Raw genomic sequence first — 22468 nt, forward strand, 5'->3', positions numbered from 1 at the left:
GAATGGACCTGGAGAGGATTACACTAACTGAAATAAGCCAGTCAAAGAAAGACAAACACCGTATGATCTCACTTATATATGGAATATAATGAACAAAATAATTTAACAAACAATAGAAACAGAAGCATAAATACATTGAACAGACTGACAGCTGTCAGAGGGGAGGGAGTTGGTGACTGGGTGAAAGAAGGTAAAGGGATTAAGCATATATATATATATATAGAGAGAGAGAGAGAGAGAGAGAGAGAGAGAGAGAGACACACACACACAGACACTGCAACAGTACGGTGATGGCCTGAGGGGAAGGGGGTGGGGGAAGTGAAAGAAGGCAAAGGGCAGATGAACGGGGATGGAAAGAGACCTGCCTTGGGCAGTGAGCACATGATGCAACATGCAGAGGAAGTTTTGTTGAGCTGTACAGTTGAAAGCTACATTGCCTTATTAACCAATATCACTCCAATAAATTCAGTTAAAAAACACACACACACAAATATGGTCCAGGAGTAAATTCAGCATAAAATAAATGCTAATGAAAGTAAAAAAGAAAAAAGCCCCAAACCTAGGAATTCAACTATATAGTGACTGTACATGCCAAATTACCTGTTGTCTGTTATCCCATCTGATTTAGCACTTATCCCAAACAAATAATTTACACAGTGTGTGAGATACCCATGTGCAGTGAATGGCGTGCTTACTTTAACCTGTGATTAATGAAAGATAACCAGAGACCCTTTCAGTCAAAGCAGCATATCCCTGTGAACTCTGCCAGCTGCTCGACATTCCAGCCAGCGAAGCCAGAGCCTCTGTCTTGGCCTATGAGATTCATGAAGTGGTCTGACTGCATGTCAGTGGGATCAGTGGGAAACATGGAAAATTATAGGTTATGCTATATGTACATGACATAGTGTGGGAAAGAGATGCTGAGTAGTCTTGCTGAGAGTAGCTTGAATTCTCTTACAACATTGGTTTTGTTATTTATTACATAATGTAAATATATAACCATTTTACTGTTTGATATCAGTTTTTTATTTGCTAGTAAATCCCTTTAGCTGTAAAGAGTTAAAAAATGGTATGTTTGATGTAAAATTAAGTAGAGTTTCTCAAGAAAGTTGATGGATATGATACTTGCAAAGTTAATTGGCATTGACCCCCCCTCATGGGAACCATCACGATGTCAATGTCCCACATGAAAATCAAAAGACATAAATCTGCTGTAGAACCTCAGGATCTACTTCCAAAGTCTGTGCTTATTTTGAAAAGAGTGCATCCAAAGACAGTGCTTTACCTTGTGCAGCTACAGAAGGTCCACTTTCAACATTATGTGGGTATGACTTGACTTTTCATTTAGATCAAATGAGGTTCCTTTGAGTTATACTTTTTTATTATAATTTTTTTAATAATCAAAAGAAACCTCTAATGTGTTGGCTCCCGTAGCACAAAAGAACTTTGTAAACAGTTAAATGAGGCCAGTTTTACATCAGTGTCTTCAGATGCTTCAAACAGAAAATCAGAGTAAGTTAATTATAATAATGACTTGGTTTTTTTGGTTTGACTCTTCATGGAATCAGAGCAAAGCCTTTGGATATTCAATCTTGGAAGATAAAACCTCTGACATTAAAATGAATATTAGTATAAATTCAGTTTACAAATTAAACAATTGAATGTAAATTTTTTGGTTTTGTAGTGATAGCATAAATGCAAATTTGGTGGAGCACAACATCTGAGTAAAGATAACTTTCTTAGTTAATTGAGAAATTTAAAGAGAAATGCACTTAAAATTGTTTCATTATACCCAAACAAGCTATGATATTTTATTAATTAAAATAAGAGCTGTAGTTGTGCAAAGTTGAGTATTTTTATATATTCACAGAAAAATTGAACTGCAAAATTTTTACAATGACATGGATGCTTAATGAAATAAATTCTTCAGCATAGTAGTATATGTAGTCTTTCTACACATCACCAACCAGAATTTTAAAAATGCTTGAGCCCTTGAAGAACTATTTCGTATATCAAACAATGTGTCCTACAATGATACTGAAACTTTTTTTGGTAAATGAGCCATCTAATTTTTGGTTGACTTTTTTTCAAAGTAGTTGAAAATTTTTTTTAAAGTATCTGAAATACGGAATGCCAAAGAACTTTAGTTTTTGAAGATTTAGTAAATAGCAAACAAGAAGACATTGAAATTTACCTGTATAAAAGCAAGGGAATAATTTAACATATTATATAATGAGAGTTCAAAATGTGTATAAGATTTAAGTTTAAATTATATAATCATGCTTTAGAATATCTCAATGTATATTTTGACGGCACTTCTATTTTTAACTAAGTAAAATTTTCTTCTCTACCAGAATTAAATGATATCAAGAAGGTCTAAGATTTTGTAGCATCTAAATTTAGTAATACATCCAAAAGAATCATAAATAGAAAAAAATGTGAAGTTGAAAAGACAGTCCCTATGAAAATATTTGGGTCACAATATTAGCCTATTTCAACACAAAAAAACTGAAACTGAGAACATCCTCCATTCAGTAAAACTGGCTGTGAGCATAACAGGTACCTCAGCACCTATAGATATTTTCTCAATTAAAAAAAACAGGGTCATAAAAGATGGATTAAAGGTGTTAACAAGTTCAAATTGATTAACCATAAAATACAGTTTTAAAAGAGACTGTAGATAATTTTGAGAAAAGTTAAGAAGACTATTTTAATAAAATAGTTCTTAAAAGAATAAAAAATTCATTAGAAAAATACAGGGGTATGTAATGAAGATAGATATGGGTAAGAAACTGATTAAAGTATGTGACTATGTATCCAAAATTATATTCTGCTTATGTTATCTTTTAACGTTTTGGTAATAAAGTAGTTTTTTTTAAAAAAAAGTTGGTTTAATGTACATAGGCATGTTATTTTAATATTTTAAATAGTTTCATTTTTAAAGTAGTTTGTAACAGAATTATTTTATAGGCCTACAAAAATGGTAATGTTAATTTATTGATCAATAAATAAAGATTTCAAATAAATACATAACTTTAGTTATTCTAGTGCTCCCTTTCATTCTCAAAAGTGCACCAGTTCAGAACAATTATGTGTTCACCCTAATTTTAGATGAATCAACAAGTTTCTTAAAACACTGACTTTTTATAATGGTAAACTGGAAGGAACCAGGGCACTGATTATTTCATGTGTCTGACAGGTATGTGATGGAGGTGTCCACAGGTAGGGAAAGTTAGAACAAAAAGGAAGCCAACAAAGAAGGAAAGAAGGAGGAATCATAAATATCTTCTCACACATAAAAACCAAAGTTTCTACAAAGAGATAAAAAATGTTAAGCTAATGTATGGATCTTACCTGCAAATGCACTAGGAAGATCACTGGAAACTGGATTCTGAAACTTGATGAACTTATCTGTCCACCATGTAATTCCATTCGCTAGCATTGGGACTTCCACATATATAGATGAATTAAGGTTGTACAAAAGAATGATGGTATCTGTAAGGAAATTAAAAATTGTGTTAGAGATGCAAGCAAGCATTTTTGCCACCCTCTGATATGCAAAGCTAGAAATGAAAAATAAACCAGGGTTATAGCAGGCTCTCAACATGCCTACCTCCCATAGATGCTGGAATTACAATACTATTTTTATATGAAATTTCTTGCCAAGGCCCAATTATTGAAAAATACTCTTAAGCACCATTGAACTCATGTCCCTAACTACTCTGTCACTCTAGTAAGAAAGAACTTACTTGCAAATGAGATACTGTAAGTCAGTGGATAATGAATACAAAATTAAAAAAAAAAAAAATACGGCCCCTCTGCTGCAGAAATGATCTTCTGAACATTTAGGTTACACACTTATGAAAGGGCACAGCATGGAGATAGAAAAAAATCCACCTACCATTGAACATGCTGTTGGCAATAGCTCCACAAGGACAGATGGGGGTTCCATTGTGGGTCTTTCTAAATGAATTGCATTCTCCAACATCCTGGATACAAGAGGATACATGATTGAAAAGTGCTTTTGCTAAACTTCCTTGAAATGTTGAAAGTGAGAACACTGGCAACGTAAATTTCCCCACACTGATTTACTGGCACGGACCAAGATTATGGACTACTAACTGATTTTCTCCAGGCTTCCAGCTCACTTAGACTAGAAAATCTTTGTGTTTTGGAGGGGGTGTGTGTGCGCGTGCACACACACGCAGTTTTTTTCCTCATTAACAATACATAGCATGCCAAATATGTCTGTAGGAAGGAACTGTACCTTGCTGGCTGTGCTAAGTATCACCCTAAGTCTACACTGGAATACATTTTAAAACCTGCTTTTATTGAAGTGCAATTTATATTCCAAAAAGTATAAAACTCATGAGCCTATAGTGAGATGACTTATCTACCTAAACCAGAATATAGTTTTAAAAGAATGGTTGCTAAAAATAATTTATCACTCTTATATAATAATGTCAGTATAGAAAAAAGGTTTCCTCCTTGCTTTTCTTGCTAATATGCTAAACATCATCTATCAAGAATAAAATTTTGCATTCCTAGGTCTGCAAGGGTATCCAATTAAACCAAAGGGTTTTATTCAAGTGGAGCCCAACTTCCTTAAATTTGGCTGGACTGAAGGCCCCAATTATAGGAAAGACAATGCTAGATACAGTGTGAGCCAGATTAAGACAAATCTCTCAGTTACTATCAACATGGTTGGTGATTCCATCAACTAAAACGGGCAACTTTAAAGATAACTACAGAAATTATGTGTGAAGAAATAATACTGAAATCTAATTAATGTGTCAGTCTAGTATGCCATCAACTTTAACAAACAAACTCCTGAACTGTGTTGAAAAGTACTTGAAGATTTGCCCTTCTGACATATTCAGTATTACCAAGATTTGAACAATCCAATATGTATCCAATTTTAATATAAAATTCTGTAAAATAAAGAAAACGGTTGGTGCATGAAAGGATAGGCATTTAATCAGACAAGATTCTCATAACTGCTCTGAAGAGGGAAAGTTCTCCTTTTCTTAACAGCAGCTATCTTGAATACCCAGCCCCTTCAACTTTCACAAGAATGAAATGGACAGTTCTGTTTTGTAAAACCTTGGCTCTTTTATATATGTATATATATCTTTACTGATTTCAGAGAGGGGAAGGGAGAGGGAGAGAGAGAAACATCAATGATGAGAGAATCACTGATCAGCTGCCTAGCCCGCAACCCGGGCATGGGCCCTGACGGAGAATTGAACTGCAGTCTCCTGTATCCTAGGTCAGTGCTCAACTGCTGAGCCATACCCGGCTGGGCAAAACCTTAGCTTTTGAATCTGTTTTCCATACTCTTAGACTGAAAGATCCATCTGGTTTAAAAAAAAAAAGAGTATTATGCCAAAGTAAAGCCTTACCTTTATATTTCTACCCATCAGTTGGCTGTTACTTCTGGAGAGAATATATCGATAAAGGTTCTGATGGAAACCATACAATTTGTAGTACATATAAACATTACCCTGTAGAGAAGAAAAGCGAAAAGTAAGATGAGAGTAAGAAAAATAAACTGGAATATTAATAAACATAGGCAGGATTTTCAAAATATAAAAAGTCATAAAGAAAAATATGATGGGAACTGAAAAGTTTATGTCAAATAGAAACTCAAGAAATCCCTTTTAAGAATCAATGTTGGAGCCCTGGCAGAGCGGCTCAGTTGGTTGGAGCACCATTCCATGCACCAGAAGACTGCGGGTTCGATTCCCGGGCAGGGCACAGACCTAGGTTTTGGGTTCAGTCCCCAGTTGGGGTGTGTACAGGAGGCAACTGATCAATGTTTCTCTCTCACATTGACCTTTCTCTCTCTCTGCCTCCTCCCCCTTTTTAAAATCAATAAACATAGCCTTGGGTGAGGATTTAAAAAAAAAAGTGTTGCTTGCCTGAATTAAAAAAAAAGTCAGTGTTGGAAAATCCTGGTCTATAAAGAATTATTAGAATGACTAAATAACTTATTTTTAATACTTTTATAAGGGCTACTGCATTCCTGCCTTGAAAATGTTTTATAATCAGGCTTTGTATTCTCAATATATAAAATTTGATTTTACAAATATTATTTCCCAGCAATACTAGGAAAAATATTTTCCTAAGGGTTGTGGTAGGTAGGCATCAAAGTCATGTGATTTCAAAGCAAACCCATGATCGGAGCCACTGAGCATATTCAGGCGTGTGCGCATTGGGCATGTGAAAGGCATGAGACTGGCTCTTTGTGGTCCAGCTCCCAGTGTTTCTGTCTTTTTATCCCTAGTATCTAGCACAGTACCTGGCATATAGTACTTGCTCAAGAAATGGCGAACCACTTGTATGGACAAAAAGATGGAATAATTTGCTGATCCAAAAAAAGGTGATTTTCCCCTTAGCTATAAGCAGCCTGGTTGCCGTAAGAGGCAAGCCTTTTCACGTACACTGCTGTAGGAGAATGCCCAGCCACAGGCTACTCTCATGCTTCTACCTTCACGGTAGCATACCACGGCCCTGGAAATTCTCTACGCAGACTTGACAAAGATTTTACTATTGGCATATATAATGCAAATAGAAATGGCCAATGTAGCTGTTTATAATTAATATATGAGCTACCTCCAAAATAATAAGGCCTGCATCCAAAACTGTATGACAGCTTAACATTTATTTAAAGTGCCTCCCACATGTTACGTGCTCTATTCAGTGCCAGAACTACTAAAGTATTCCTTTACAGTTCCCTGAGTCAACTGATTTTCTTACTCTGCAAGAACAGCATTTGGAAAGGCTTTCGGCCCCACCCTAAAGACCTTCAAGAGGTTAAGTATGGAAAACAGGGGCTGGTACCCAGGGCAGGTTGGAAATAAAGGTCATGGTAAGTGTGGCCAGTTACAGAAAACAACTGGCGAGCTTCATCACTTTTAAGAGGAAAATCTTGAGAACACCAAGAAGGGGAGATGCTGGGCTGCAACAGGGGCACGCTGCAACATAGTAAACAGAGAGCATGGACGTGAAGTTGAATAAGCCAGGAGTAGCAGGAATGACTGATTACATTTCCTCACCCAAAGGGGAAACCTCTATTGTTGACCCTGAACTACAGAAAATATGAAATCCACAGAAAGGAATTTACCATACATTTTCTTGGAAGCTAAAAAGAGAATCCTACTTACCCAAAGCTATATATTCATATAGATGATAAAATAAACAGGCAGAGAACACACCACACTAGGGACAGGAGTGTTTTCATAACCTTTTTTTAATGATTCTTTGTCCAAGTTTTAGCTTAACAAGGCCTCAAAGATTGTCACCTTTTTGATTAGTCCTGGAGGCACATACTTTATGGAGTTTCTTCTATTTACACCAGTGGCTCTCAGTGCAGGATTCTGAGGTTAAGGCGAAGTCTCATGTGGACTCATTGCCAAGCGCCCGTCCTGTGTGCTAACTGGTGAGAAGGCCCTGTGATTGCCCTAAGCAGTTGGTTGGGTTTTTACGGGAAAGCCATTGCCTGAAAGGAATGGTTAGCAGCTGGTAACAGTTCATTTGCCTTTGGGGTTTCAAAGGATACAGACAGATGGGAACTGAAGCCCTTTAAAGGTTTTATCCTTTGGATCTTTTTCTTCAAAACTTTGAATACTCTGAGCCCCAAAGAAGGAACAACCCTGCTTGACATACTGATTTCAGTCTTCTGACTTCCAGAGCTGTGAGAGAATAAATTTCTGTTGTTTTAAGCCTCCCCTCCAAATTAAGCAACGTGAACTTTTACTTTGGGGGGCAGCATGGGGAGCTGAGGAAGGCTCTTGCTGTGGAGAACTAGAATTTTGACCTACAGTAAAAGGACACACATTTGTAAAACTTCCCCATGGCTTTATATAGATTTCAGTTATAACCCAAGTACAACTCAGTAATTTCCTTGCAATTTATGCCTGATTTACAAAAGTGATTAGAGCTACCCATAATCAATACAGATGAGTTCAGAATATTACTAACATGCTTTCTTCTGGGATCAAGGGGGAAAATAAGAAAGAGACACATAAAACCAAAGCCTCCTAGAACATAACTCCATATAATTTAGCACTTTATTTTTCTTCCATTCATTTAATATTCTAGGGAACATTTTCTGAGCATCTGCCATGTGAAACACACTGTGCTATGCACCGTGGAGGAAATGAAGATTCATGCGATCATTCAGTAAACATTAATCGAGCACCTACAGTGTGCCAGGCCTTGTTACCAGTGCGTGGGATACAACAGTGAAAGACAACAAACCCTACATCTGCATAATAAACTGTTAATTTCTATAATATATTAGAAGGCGCTAAAAGCACTATGGAAAACATTGAACTTACAGCACGGTAACAAGGATCAGGAGTGCAGGGGTGGAGTGAGCAGACAAGCTGCAGTATGAGACAGGCTGGCCAGCGTAGGCCTTACTGAGGTGAGAACTGAGCCAAGACCTGAAGGAGGCAGGGAAGTAGTCAAGCGGATATCTGGTAAGAGAGCGAGGCAAGACCATGTCCAATTTGTTTGAGGAATGAGGAGTCCAGTGTGGCTGGTGTAGGGGTGCATGGAAGAGAATGGAGAGATCGGGTCGCAGGGGAAACAGGAATCCAGATCATGTAGGGCCTTGTAAAGCCTTACGCCTTTTCACGTAGTGGAAACAGGAGCCATTGCAGGGATTTTTAAGCAAAGGAATAATTTCCTCAAATGACTTCTGCTTTAAAAGCTTACTCTAGCCCGGCCCGGCATGGCTCAGTGGTTGAGCGTCGACCTAGGATCCAGGCGATCGGGGTTCGATTCCTGGTCAGGGCACATGGCCAGGTCGTGGGCTGGATCAATGACTCTCTCATCATTGATGTTTCTGTCTCTCTCTCTCCCTCTCCTGTCCTCTCTCTGTAAATAAAATAAAATAAAAGCTTACTCTAGCCTGGCTGGCGTAGCTCAGTGGTTGAATGTCGACCTATGAACCAGGAGGTCACAGTTCGATTCCCAGTCAGGGCACATGCCCGGGTTGTGGGCTCAATCCCCAAGAGGGGGTGTGCAGGAGGCAGCACATCAGTGGCTCTTAACATTGATGTTTCTATCTCTCTTTCTCCCTCTCCATTCCTCTCTCTGAAATCAATAAAAACATATTTAAAAAAATAAAATAAGAAGCTTACTCTAGCTGCTCTGTTGCGACACCGATATAAGCAGGGAGACCTGTTAGGAGGCTGTTGCAGAAATTCAAGGGAGAGTTGAATGTGGCATGGAGCTAGGTAGCAGTAGCAGAGGGGAGGAGTGGGAAGACTCTGAATACATTTTGAAGGTAGAGCAAGCAGGGTGGACTGGATGTGAGATGTTAGAGAATGGGAGGAGTCAAGAATGACTTCTGGGCCTTTGGCTTGGGAACCAGAAGGATGGAGCTGCTATCAGCTGAGGCTGAGGTCTGTGGGTGGAATGGGGTGTTTTCTGGTGGGGAGAAGTGGGTGTCAGGAGTTCAGTGTTGGAAATGTTGAGCTTCATATATCTGTCAGTCATCCAAATTTTGACACCAGGAAGGCAACTGGAAATACAAGAAAGGATAGTGGAAGAGAGGTTTGGGCTAGGGATATAAGCGTTGGAAATGGATGGCATTTAAAGCCCAGGGGTTGATGACATTTCCAAGGAAGTGAGTGCTTATTAGAGAGGAGAAGAAGACTGGGGACTAAGACTACAACCCTGCAGATCTCAATACAGAGATTGAGGAAAAGAGGAGGAACAGCAAAGAAACCAAAGAAGGGCAGCCAGAGAGCCAGGAGGAATTCCAAGAGAGCGGTGTCCTGGAAGCCAAGAGAAGAAAGTATGTCAGGGGTGAGGGAGTGACCCACCACCTGTGTCTGGTGGGCTGACGAGGCGCGGAGGACTCACTGCTGGGCTTATCCACATGCAAGTCATTGGTAGTCTTGCAAGTTCACTGAGCCTTCTGAAACTTTCTTAAGAATGCACTTCTAAGACCCTAGCTTTCTTCTTTTTCTCCCTCTCTCCCTCTCCCCTTCCCACCTCTTCCCTTCCCTCTCTATGGGGGCCGGGGCGAGCTGTGTTGTGGTCTGACGGCTCTCTCAGTCTCCTCCAGCTCCCTCCCCACTTTTCCTTACAGGCAGTTCCTCCAATAAATCTCTTGCATGTCTAATCCTGTCTTGGCATCTGCTTCTCAGAGGACCTGGACTAACACGCACAACTTTAATCAGCCCAAGAGCAGGGACTCCCTTAATATTTCTTTGACATTTCTCACAGTGCCTGACAACCAGGCCAAGACTTGACTTAGGGATTAGGTAACTGCATATGTAGAATGACTTGGGGGGACCCAAGAAGAATCCCATCAGGTGTGTGACCCCTGACACTAACTCACTGTGTGACCTTGGTCAAGTAACTTAACCTCTTAGCTCATTAATTTTCTTACTCTAAAATGAGTGGTTAGATTCTGTGATCTCTACGATCCCCTCTTGTGCTGACATAGGATTGATGTTAAGAATTATGTTACAAAGTTGGGTAGGTAAAGAATCTGGAAACTTAGAAACAAAAGAGAACAAAATTACAAAGGGTAAAAAGGGGGAGGAGTCGCACATAAACTCAAAACGCTGTAAGACTCCCCTCAGCCCTACCTTGCCTTATTTTTTGTATTCAGTTTTGGGAAGCATTAGGTGGAAATCATGAAATAGGAGGAGATCAGCATATAGCTGATTGAAGGCACTTGAATTTCACTTACTTGCATTTTCTCTGGCAGGAAGAAAGGAATGGTGCAGGTGCATCCTTTGTTAAAATTAATGGCATGTTCCCGCAGTTTTGCACAATTTGCACATGTATATGTGTAATTAATCTGTCAGGTAGGGAAAAGAACAATTAAGAAGACTTGACTTTGGGTGATGGATACAATGCAATATACAGAAGGTGTATCATAGACCCGCACACTTGAAACATATAATCTTATTAATCAATGTCACATCAATAAGTTTAATTAAAAAAAAAATTACTTGCGTATGTATCTAAATTCAAGCCCTGAGTCCACCAGTCTTCAGGCTGCCTGGGTCAAGGGCATGTGGTCTGGCCACGAGTAAAGGGCAGCCCACTGTTCAGGACCAATGTTCCTGCGGTGGTCGGAGGAGTGGGCCTTCATGCAGCCTTTCATTTTGGGATCTGTGGCATCTTGCCACTGACCAGTGTTTTTATTGCATATTTATGTAACCTGTTGCGACGAAGCCTTATGCCTGGATCATAAAGAGGTGTCATTAGGAAAGTATTAGTCAAGGTCTCCTAAGAAGTGGGCCTACGGCTTGGGTCTAATCAGCTTTATGGGGAAGTCACTATACTGTTTTTCCATTTTATTGTATGGAAAATATTTATATTAATGAATTCTTCTACACGGCATCTAGAGGACATTGTTAAAAAAATCATCAAACAGGAGACATACCAAGATGGCGACGTAGGTAACAGCTGCACCCGCCACCTCCCACAACCACATCAAAATTACAACTCAAATACAGAACCACCATCACTCAGAGCCTCCTGAAACCTGGCTGCACAGAAGCCCCCCAACCAGGGAGCTGAAGAAGCACCGAGAGCGGGAGGAGGGGCGGAGATGCAGGTGGATCGCGGCTGAATCGCGGAGACGCGGCCGCGGGCCCACACCCCGGGCTGCCATTTAAACCCGGGAGGAAATCTCGGCGGTGGAGGTTTCCCGGAGGAGTGAGGGGACCAGCCCCACAGCAGGCCCCCAGCCCAGGGCTCCAAGCGGGAAGAGACGTCCCCACAACTCCGGGCTGTGAAACCAGCGGGGACTGTGGCTGAGGGTCGCGGAGGCTGCGGGAGCCCCAGCAGCTCCTCTAAAGGGCCCGGCGCGGACTCACTCGGACGCTCCCTCTGAGCCCAGCGCCGGGCAGCAGCCTGGAAGGACCCGGGACACTCGGGGAGGAACTAACCTGCCTGAGATCCGGGCGAGAGGCGGAGGCCGGCTTCCTCCCAGGCAGAAGGGCTGGCGGAGGCCATGGCTCCTTTGGCGAGTCCTCCCCGCACACAGCCGGCAGGCAGGCGCCATATTTGAGTCGCCAGCACCTGACTCTCACCTGTGGCCCCGCCCCGTGATTCCCGGAGGCCCCACCCCTCCCCACCTGCAGCTCATCCAGGCCATTTCCAGGGGCTTTTCTGTGCAAGGGGCCTCTCGAGCCCCATGCTTAGGACTTTCCTAAAATCTTTCAAATAAGCAGCAGCGTGCCCCATACAGCTTGATAAGGGGCCCCAGGCCTGGCACTAGCGGCAGCCTGCATTGGCTCATAGCTTGGCCTCTCCTGGGCACCTCCAAACCCAGCACAAGTAGCAGCCAACTACAGTTTGCTGGGTGGCCCTGGGCAAGGCACAGTCAGAGGCTGACTTTGCACCTCCCGGGAGGCCCCAGAGACAGTGCACCTGGTGGTCAGACTTGGACACACTGGATTACAACCCTACCACATCCACAAGTGACACACTCAAGGGGAGGACTTGGTGAACACCAAAGCTCCACTGAAGTAAATCCTGCTCCATAGGGGTGTCTACAGCACAGCAGCTCTTTGGCTGTACTTGCAGCTGGTCCTCACAGCTGATTGGCCTGGGGGTCAGTTCCTCCAAGGGATGCCAACAGCAACCAAGGCTCAACTACAACAGGACAGTGCACACAGCCCACACAGGGGAGCACCTAGAAGGCCCAGCTCAGGGGACTGGGGAGGCTGAGCCACTGGACCCTACAGGACACCTACTACACAAAGCCACTCTACAAACTCCAGGAGACATAGCAGTTCTACCTAATGCATAGAAACAAATACCTGGAAGCAGCCAAAATGTGGAGGCAAAGAAACATGTCACAAAGGAAAGAAGAGAAGAAATCTCTAGAAAAGGAACTAAATGAAATAGATCCAAGCAAGCTAACAGATAGAGAGTTCAGAATTTTGTTTATAAGGATGTTTAAACAGACTATTAGGGAAATAACTGAGAAAATTGATTACTTAATAAAGTACCAATTTGAAATGAAGGCTACACGAACTGAAATGAAGAATAATTTTCAGGGAATAGACAGTAGAGTAGAGGACGCTGAGAATCAAATCACCAATTTGGAACATGAGGAAACAAAAAGGACCCAACCAGAAGAGCAAAAAGAAAAAAGAATCCAGAAATATGAAGATAGTATAAGGAGCCTCTGGGACAACTTCAAGAAGCCCAACATTCATATTATTGGGGTACCAGAAGGGGAAGAAAGAGACCAAGGAACTAAAAACCTATTTGAAAAAAAAATGACAGAAAACTTCTCCTACCTGGGGAAAGAAATAGACTTACAAGTCCAGGAAGCACAGAGGGTCCCAAACAAGAGGAACCCAAAGACGCCCACAGCAAGATACATCATAATTAAAATGCCAAAGGTTAAAGACAAGGAGAGAATCTTAAAAGCAGCAAGAGAAGAGCAGTTAGTTACCTACAAGGGAGCACCCATATGACTGTCAGCAGATTTCTCAACAGAAACCTAGCAGGCCAGAAGGGACTGGCAAGAAATATTCAAAGTGATGAAAAACATGGAACTACAACCAAGATTGCTCTACCCAGCAAAGCTATCATTTAGAACTGAAGGTCAGATAAAGAGCTTCACAGATAAGAAACAGCTAAAGGAGTTCATCACCACCAGACCAGCACTACAGGAAAAGTTGAAGGGTTTTCTTTAAGAAGAAGCTAATGAACAAAAGAATCTGACGAACTAAATAGATCCAGATACATTGACGCATGCAACAGATGATCATATTTCAGAGGAAAGAGGGAAGGGGGGTGGAGGGTGGGAAGAGATTAACCAAAGAAGTTATATGCATATGTGCATAACCCATGGACACAGTCAATAATGGGGTGAAGGCCTGGGGAGGGGCTGGGAGCAAAGTGGAGGGGGTCAATTGGGGGGAAAAATGGGACACCTGTAATACTCTCAACAATAAAGAGAAATTTGAAAACAATCATCAAACAGAGGAAAATAACTGTTTCCAAAATGTAGGGTTATCAACATATGTGGAATAATTCTATTTTAAAATGTTGTTACATTCTGTTTTTTAAAAGTTGAATTCTTTGAAAATGGTAGAGCGGACTTTTTAAAAAGGGCATTGTGTCCCAAATGAGCAAATCCCGTGAGCTCTGGCTGAAGGACTCCATTGTGTGAAGGTGAGCTTAATTGCTGGGGAGGGAAGCTGCTGGGAGCTGGAGAGGGTCGCAGAAAATATAAATAGGAATAGGAACAGGAGGAGTGGGGCCTGAACTGATGTCCTCCTTTCTAAAGTCCTCACTGTTTGCTATAATCCATTCTTTCAGTAACTTTGTGGTGATTATGTTCTGGGCACAGTATAAGGGTTGTGGGGACCATGAACAAGTCAGGCATGGCTGAGCTCTCTGTTCCTATCACACACTGTCCTACTCTCTCATTAGCTCACTGAGGGCAGAAGTCAACTTTTAATTACCTGCCTCATCTGCATACCCCACAGAATTCTTAGCACCTTCACACACTCCTGAATGTTAAATCAACGTTGACAGGCTTGGCCTTCACAATTTTGCCACTAATCACGTGGGGGAGAGGGAACAGATCAGCTTTCCATGGCTGCCTTTGGAGTGAAGGTCACACAGCCTGGGATATCTGGGAATCTGCTCAGAGTTGATTTAGATAAGACGTTTACTTAATTCATTAGACTGAATATGGGCATGGCCCTTTTAACCTTAGACCAGCTCTTCCCAGACAAGCTTCTGGGGCTCTCATCCTCCAACAGCTTGTTAATCATATGGACAAAAGGCTTGTGACTGAGGGGTGTGCCCTTGGCTTCAGCTTTCCTCACTGAGTATAATTTGGTTTATTTTGCTAAGTGTCCCTAAGAGGCCAGAAAGATTTGGGTTGGTTCTTGCCTTTCAGAGACTGAAGTGATGAACTCAGAGTTCATTTGCAAAGGGAAAGACACTATGTTTGAAAGTGGGGCAAAACTGAAGACGTCTATCTTTGGCTTTTCGCTCTTCTTTTTTTTAATATTCACCAGGGGATATGTTTTTATTAATTGTTAGAGAGGAAGGAGGGTGGGGAGGGGGAAAGAGAAACATGGATATGAGAGATGTGAGAGAAACATCGATCGGTTGCCTCCCATTTATGCCCCTACCGGGGATCAAACCTGCAGCCTTTGGTGTGTGGGATGAATCTCCAGCCAACTGAGCCACCCAGCCAGGGGCTGGCTCTTCACTCTTCCTATTAATATGATTCATGGGCACCTGGCAGTCACTTGGCCTTGCCTCTGCTCCCACCTCTATAAAGTGCTTGCTCAATCCTCTGCCAGCATAAAAACCTGACTTTCCCAGACCCTGTAAATAAGTACGGCTGAGCCAAGCAGTGTGAGAGATTTATCCTCAGGAGGGAAACGGATGAATAACACACAGGCTCTGTCACCACAGGCACCTGCCAGCCAAAACAGGGATGTTCCAGTCTCATTTAGTTCCCCGGTGAGGGGCTGTGTTCTCAAATGGACCACTCATTTACAGTCCCAAAGTAGAAAATTCTTAGAAATTGCATTAAACACATAAGAAGAGACAAACCTCTATTTCCTTGATGCTCTTGGCAGACAATATGAGGATGATGCCCATGACAAGGCAGAATGCTCCCGTGGCAAAGAAGCCAGACAGGACCTTGGTGGCCGAGAGCTGCAGCCGGTAGGCCGGTAATCGCTGCTGCTTAAAGGCAGAGTTGTCTGGCAATCGGGACAGCTGTGTCTGGGATTGCCTGTCCATTTGGGTCCTGCAGGTGACTGAGATAGACTTTTAAGACATGTATAACATTACTACTCACAGTAACCCCTCATAATGACAATATTAAGAATGAAGTGAATCTTCCTTCGTAGCTGCAGTCTTCCAGCTCCCTGAGTCATTTCTTTTTTTCTGAATCATTTCTTAACCAGACCTGACATCCAGGAGGAGCACAATTTTCTTCAATCAGCCACTACTAGGTATATTTCACTGAGGTTCAAAAGCTTGTGCTACATGCCATGCTGAGGAACACTCCCCAGCAATCTGGGTAAACCAACATCTGGTGACACTGGGAAGCAGTTCTAATGGGCTACTTCTGGGATGTGGTGACTAATTCAAGGCAAGACCTTCCTGAAATGGGGAAAATAAATTTAACTTTAAAAACCTGCCTAAACCCTTAGAAATACAAAAAATATAGTAGTATATTTTTTTTCCAAAGGTGGCTATCCCCTGACATGAATATAAATTAAGTTGGGAACATGCTCTCAGATTACAGCTAACTTTGCTATTTGTGATCATGAGAAAGAGACGCAAACAGGGATTGTAGAACACAGATGGTTAATCTCAACTTCCATTTTTTTCATCCACAAGAAAGACTAGAGTAAAAAAACCGTAGATTAAAACATCTCTCCTAACCCTTTCCCAAGTGTATGCTTTGGAGTAGCCCAAATGAGGCAGAAGAAAAAGACAGATAACAATGAAATGTCCAATATTATAATATGGTATTACTGCTTTGGTTTTGTCCCCACCCCCCTACTTATTAGCAACCCACTAACATCATTTTCATTAGGCTGTTACTTCCTTCCTGTTCTTTAAGGTGCATTTAAGATGTAGATTTAGGATTTTTTAAAAATTAGGTGAGTTTCTAATCTTCCTCTTTGGTTAACATCAGGCAGGGAAACCATGCTGGACCGTTTCTGTATTAAAGAAGGCAATGGCTTTGGCAAATGCATCTAGTTTAAAAGAATATAAAATAAATGCAAATACACTAGGAGGTTTTGAATTCAGAGTCAGAGCTCCCACCTGCAAACTTGGGGAAGAGCACAATACCAATGGAAACTCTTCAGCATGTAATTAGAATCCAGCTGGGAGGCCGCAGCGAGTGTAGTGTGGCTGTTGGTTATCAGGCAGCCTTGTTAAGAAGATGGCAGTGAACACTTCTAATTTACATCTACTATTGGTTTACCTAAATAAACATGGTCAAGGGCTTGGGTTTAAAAGCCAGTAATAGCTTATAAGATTAGAGTATGTGTGCAAGGTTGGCCCACAAAATATCAGGGGTGTTTTAATCTAGGTCTTTACCTAACATTGGTTGGGATTATACTACTATAGATAAATGCCTAGCAAAAGGGTCATGCATAGTAGTGAAGCAATAAGAACTGTATTTCTTGGGCTTTTTTAAAACAACAAAACCAAACTAACCAAAATCCCAAACTAAAGGAGGTTCACAGCTAGTATGCTAGGGTTCTCCAGAGAAACAGAACCAATAGATTATATACAGGGTGGGGCAAATGTAGGTTTACAGTTGTGAGTGTGCGAAAGTTTATTCTTGTATTATTTATTATTGTATTATTTTCAATACCAACTGTAAATCTACTTTTGCTCCACTGAAAGAGAAAGTGAGAGAGGAAGAGAGGAAGAGAGGGAGGGAGAGAGACAGAAAGAGAGGGAGAAGGAAAGAGATTATAAGGAAGGGGCTCACGTGATTATGGAGGAGGCTGGAAAGTCCAAACTCTGTAGAACTGGTGTCCCAATTTGAGTCTGAAGGCCGAAAGCTGCTGTAGAACCAGCAAGAGCTGCTGTCCCAGTTTGAAGGCCATCAGCCAGGAAGAGCTGATATTTCAGTTGGAAGGCAGAATTCTTTCTTACTTGGTGGGGGGATGGGAGAGGGGGCCTCAAACTTTGTTCTATTTAGGCCTTCAACGGATAGAATGAGGCTACCCACATTATGGAGGGCAATCTGCTTCACTAAAGTCCACCAATTTAAATATTAACCTCATCCAAAAATACCCTCATAGAAACACCCAGAATAATATTTGATCAACTATCCGGGCATCCTGTGGCTCAGACAAGTTGACACATAAAATTCACCATCACAGGTAGTAAGAAAAATATTTCTGGGGCAACATTCTTTCTTGAGAGATCACCAGATACACATTTTATAGGTATTTTTGTATTTACATATTTCTCACTTTTTAAGTAAACCTATTTCAAGCACACAGTTCTACTCCATAGGCTCTGCTTTTCACATTTCTAGAACGGTTCCTCAACTTCAGCAACATCCACCTTTGGGCCAGATGTCTTTGTTGTGAGGGGCTGTCCCGTAGGGCTGTAGAATGTTTAGTAGTATCCCTGGAGTCCACCCACTAAATGTGTCACAGCCCCCTACTAGATGCCAGTAGTAGCCCCCTAGTTGTGACAACCAAAAATGTCCCTAGACATTACAAATGGCCCCTGGGGGGCAAAATCTCTTCTGGTTGAGAGCCACCGCTCTAAACTGATATGGACATGACTATCTGTTGGCAGCTGTTGTGTTGCAGTCATTAGAAAGTTCAGAGAGTGATTTTTAAAGTCCTTGTTTTCATTTCTCTTTTAACCACTGTGTAGATAGCCTCCTCGGGCATTACCAGTCATCTAATATATATGGAATTGCTTCATATTTTACCGCCTTTTCCTATTAACTGCTGGGATGCAAATGTACTAAATATGAGTATAGAATCAGCAAGTGGTTATATGTGTGTGGTTTTGGTAAATCAAGAGTGGCTTAGTGGATTGGTCTGAATTCTGAAATGCACAGACTAGATATCTCAATTTCCAAATCTGTCCTTTTATACAATCATGCTTGATGTTTTCTTCCAGATAAATCTAAGACACATTAATTGATAGGAAGTTAAATGCCTGTCTTAGGAAAGCATGTTGCTCTATTTTTTCTTACTATTGGTCAAGGACGTCTCACATGTTAGGATTGAAGAGATGAAAACAACAGGGCTAAGTTTGGCCACAGTTGAGTACATTTTCATTTTGTGGTAGCTTCTTTTTCTTTTTCCTCTAACTGGTTGGGCCTGAGTCAGGTCCTGCAGAGTGGAAGTTAATTTTTTTCCCTTTGAGTTCCTGAGTATGGCTTCCAGACAACAGAGGTGTACTAGCAGCAAGTCACCGGTGTGCAGAAATGTGCTTGCTGGAGTATGATTTGCTAGACAGCCAGGCTCTTTAAAATTTCATAGTATTCAAATGTGGAATTTTATATACCAGTAGTGGCATCTTTTTAAAATTTGATTTATATACCTGGATCCCTGAAAAGGCAATCAATGGTATCCATAAGTGAATATGGGAGATCTGGGCATTCCTGGTTCTGCTACTTAAAACTGTGTGTCCTTTCTGAGATTCAGTTTCAACATTTATAAAATACAAATAATAATACTTTTCCTTCAGGACTATGACAACGATCAAACATCACAGATTATATGTAAGTGAAAGCCCTAAATATTGCTTGACACAGATGGGTAAACAACAAACATTATTTAAATGAGTAAAAAAGTATGTGAATTTGATTAACAAAATAACAATAGTACTGGGTTATAACTCAGAACAAAATAAACATTCATGAGTCCATAGTGATGTAAGTAAACAACTGAATAAACAAGTAAATGAAGAAAAGAGACAGCTCTTTCTTACAGAAGAATTCCAATTAATAAATGTTGAAGCAGTGAGGGAAACAGCAAAACACTACAGTAATAATGGTATCAGGCAAGAACTACCAATGTTGCTAAAATTAATAGGCAACGTATGAGGGAAAACAGGATATTTGTGTAGCCTCAAAGCATTTCCCCCCAATATAGATATTAATTACAAAGGGAAAATCAGTAACTTTACAGGAGAGAAATTCAGCAACATTACTCTAACCAGGTGAATAAGGTTCACATCGCTAGTAATAAGATGAATTAACATTACACATCCCTGCTATGATGCATCAAAAGGACGCATTACTTCTGTGGTATTCTGGCCAAAAATGCAGAAAACAACTGACAAACTCAAACTGAAGAACATTCTATAAAATACCTGATCAGTACTCTTCAAAAGTGTCAAGGTCATGACACAAAGGGGAGATTGAGGGACAGTCACCAATCTGAGCAAAGTAAGGAGACAGGACAACTACATGCAAGGTGGGATCCTTGACTGGATCCTGGGATGGAAACCAGTGGAAAAAACAGTGAAACCGAATGAAGTCTGTAGTTTAGTTAATTGCACTGTAGCAAGACTGATTTCTTAGTTCTGATGACTACCATGGTTATCCATGATGTTAACACCAGGAGGAACTGGAGGAAGGACATATGGGACATCTCTATACTATTTTTGCAACCTTTCTGTTAAGTCTGAAATTATTTCAAAATAACAAGTTAAAAAATAAGACAGTTGTAGTTATATTGCTGACTTTTATGTTTACTAAGGCCACATACACTTTTAGCTCTACTACTTCTTCTACTACTGTCCCCTTCACGCTGGGACCAGGCTTTAGCTCACAAATCTGTTCCACATGAACCATCCCATGGAATCCTCAACCATCCTGAGAAACGTCATTCCTGTTTCACAGCTGATGAAACTGAGGCTCAGCGAGGGAAGCGTTTGCCTAAGATTGCCCAGCTGCTCTCTCCTTTAGTCTTGTACAGTCACATCAGAGGCCAGTCGGTGAGAGAAAAACAAGCTGGTGATACTTTATTATACAGGGAGTTGGCAACGGACAGATTCATTTTGGTCACACGTTCCCAGGGGTCCACCTGGTGATGCAGCCAATGCAGTAAAACAACAGCTGGTATTCACTGAGCGTCTGCAGTGTGCCCGAGCCACTGAGCGAGAGGCAAATCCCGCTACGAACACTGGAAGCTTCATGGGACAAAGGCTTAGAAAAGGCCCAGCTTCAAGGATTCTGACTTGCACAGACTGAGGACTCCCATTTCCAGAAGTTCAAAAACTTCCTTTTTTATCTACATGAGAGAAAAGACAAAAAAAGGTTAAGATCAAGAAAAGATGGTGTTGGTGAATAAATTCAACCTTCTGGACGTCCTGGTATTTATGCAGCTGTTATGGCCAGAGTCAGGGACCGCAGAAATCCTAACCCACATTTTATTCAGAGCTGGAATATTTACACAAGTAAAGGAAGAGGTATTATATAAAACATCAGCTTCAATCAAGTGCTGTTTTGTTTGCAGCCACTCAGAATAAAAATCTCATACAAGAGAATCTCATACAAAGATAACCAAAGTGTGCCCAGATCATATATAAATTTCAATGTAGGATAACTGCTAATAATGACATCAACATAATAAAAATAACTATGGGTGACAAGGGTTTTTAGGTTACTCTTTCTCTGTATTATTGCAGTTAGAAAACTAGGGGTGGACTACTCAGATTTAATATTAAAACCAAAATAAAATATGGCCTCATGTGCTGGACATCAGTTTGGTTAAACCAATTTTAAAAAGCCAGTCAGTTCAGGAGGCAGCGTGTGTGTGTGTGTGTGTGTGTGTGTGTGTGTATGTGTGTAGGAAACTGAGAAAATTGTCTCTTAACTTTAACTGATGTCTGATCTAATTCACTGATCAATTATAATCAGGTTTGGTCATTCTGTGGTAAATTAATTCATCTGCATGGTGGGAGGAGTAATCCAAGCCTCTTCACTAGTTACTGCTGTGCTTCATTCCTGGTTGGTGACCGGCAGCCCTGTTTACTACTGCACAGTTCCTTCTCTCTCCAATAGCTACCTGTAAACAATCGGCCAGATTGAAAAACTAGCCCCATGATAACATGGTGGGTGGAAAATCAATTTTTGCACATTATGATGGTAATGAATTACTTTCATAAATATATAACAAACTAATGCTGTGCCCACAGAGGCATTCAGTTTTAATCCACCGAGACATCAGAACATTTCCCCATCCCCCCCGACCAAAACAGCCCTTTAAGTTAAGCAAGTGGGTTTTAGGGGATGCAGGGATGGGGGCAATGAGGCAAACTCATGCCCCTGCCTCCAGTGCTCTTACAAGGACCAAGAGCAAAGGTGGCTGCGTCTCTAAAGCAAGGCACAGGGGGCCGTGTGAAGCCCTCCGGATCCTCCTGTTTCTCAGAGGGGCAGTACAGCTGTGGTCCCCAGGGCGGCAGAAGCCACCGGCGCTTTACAGAAGAAACAGGCGATTCCTGTAAAACCCATGGGAAGGATGGGAGTCTGCGTAAGGGCTCAGATGGCCTCCAGGATGGCCCTGTAGAGCAGCTGTCAAAGGACAGCTGGGGCCTCACGCCAAAGCCCTTCTTACTGTGTTTGAACGCAGGTTAGAGTAGGAAAAAAGAAGAGTGAAGGCACTGCTGGCTGCACGGTACCTCGGGAATGTCCATCATCCTCCTCAGCTTCTGGTCCCTCCAATTCCAGTCGAAAACCAGGAACTTCAGGGGGTTCAAGTTAAGGCCGCCTGAAAGGGACGGGGAGGGAGTTGCTGCAGGTGAAGGCCTCAGGGCACAGCTGATTGAAGTGACTAGTCTCTTGGTCGCTTTTCACGCATTTGCTGTCCTCTCCCCCCAGCTAACCTCTCATAGAACGAGGGCGAGCCCGGGGAGGGCAGAGGCAGCGCCCCAGGCTCGCTGAGTCCTGGCTGGGCCGAGGGAGCTGCTCGGCTGAGCCCCAGGGCTGAGCTCC

At 41.6% G+C, this 22468-nt stretch overlaps 2 protein-coding genes across 2 annotated transcripts in view; both read right to left on the reverse strand.

The window, feature by feature from the left end:
• Positions 1–16518, reverse strand: part of LOC107527108 (cell cycle control protein 50C-like) — a 29817-nt gene extending 13299 nt beyond the window's left edge. The window contains exons 1-5 of the mRNA XM_016199739.2: positions 15577–16518; positions 10718–10828; positions 5403–5504; positions 3902–3989; positions 3355–3495 (exon numbers count right to left, since the gene is read on the reverse strand). Of these exons, the coding sequence (XP_016055225.2) occupies positions 3355–3495; positions 3902–3989; positions 5403–5504; positions 10718–10828; positions 15577–15768 (634 nt within the window). The 5' untranslated portion in view covers positions 15769–16518. The remainder of the gene's footprint in view (positions 1–3354; positions 3496–3901; positions 3990–5402; positions 5505–10717; positions 10829–15576) is intronic.
• A 1418-nt stretch (positions 16519–17936) lies between these two features.
• CMSS1 (cms1 ribosomal small subunit homolog) overlaps positions 17937–22468 on the reverse strand; it is a 342712-nt gene continuing 338180 nt past the window's right edge. The window contains exons 9-10 of the mRNA XM_016199715.2: positions 22156–22244; positions 17937–20765 (exon numbers count right to left, since the gene is read on the reverse strand). Coding sequence (XP_016055201.1) covers positions 20682–20765; positions 22156–22244 — 173 coding nt within the window. The 3' untranslated portion in view covers positions 17937–20681. The remainder of the gene's footprint in view (positions 20766–22155; positions 22245–22468) is intronic.

Source organism: Miniopterus natalensis, chromosome 6, assembly GCF_054644295.1.
Source record: "Miniopterus natalensis isolate mMinNat1 chromosome 6, mMinNat1.hap1, whole genome shotgun sequence".
Taxonomy (NCBI): Eukaryota; Metazoa; Chordata; class Mammalia; order Chiroptera; family Miniopteridae; genus Miniopterus; species Miniopterus natalensis.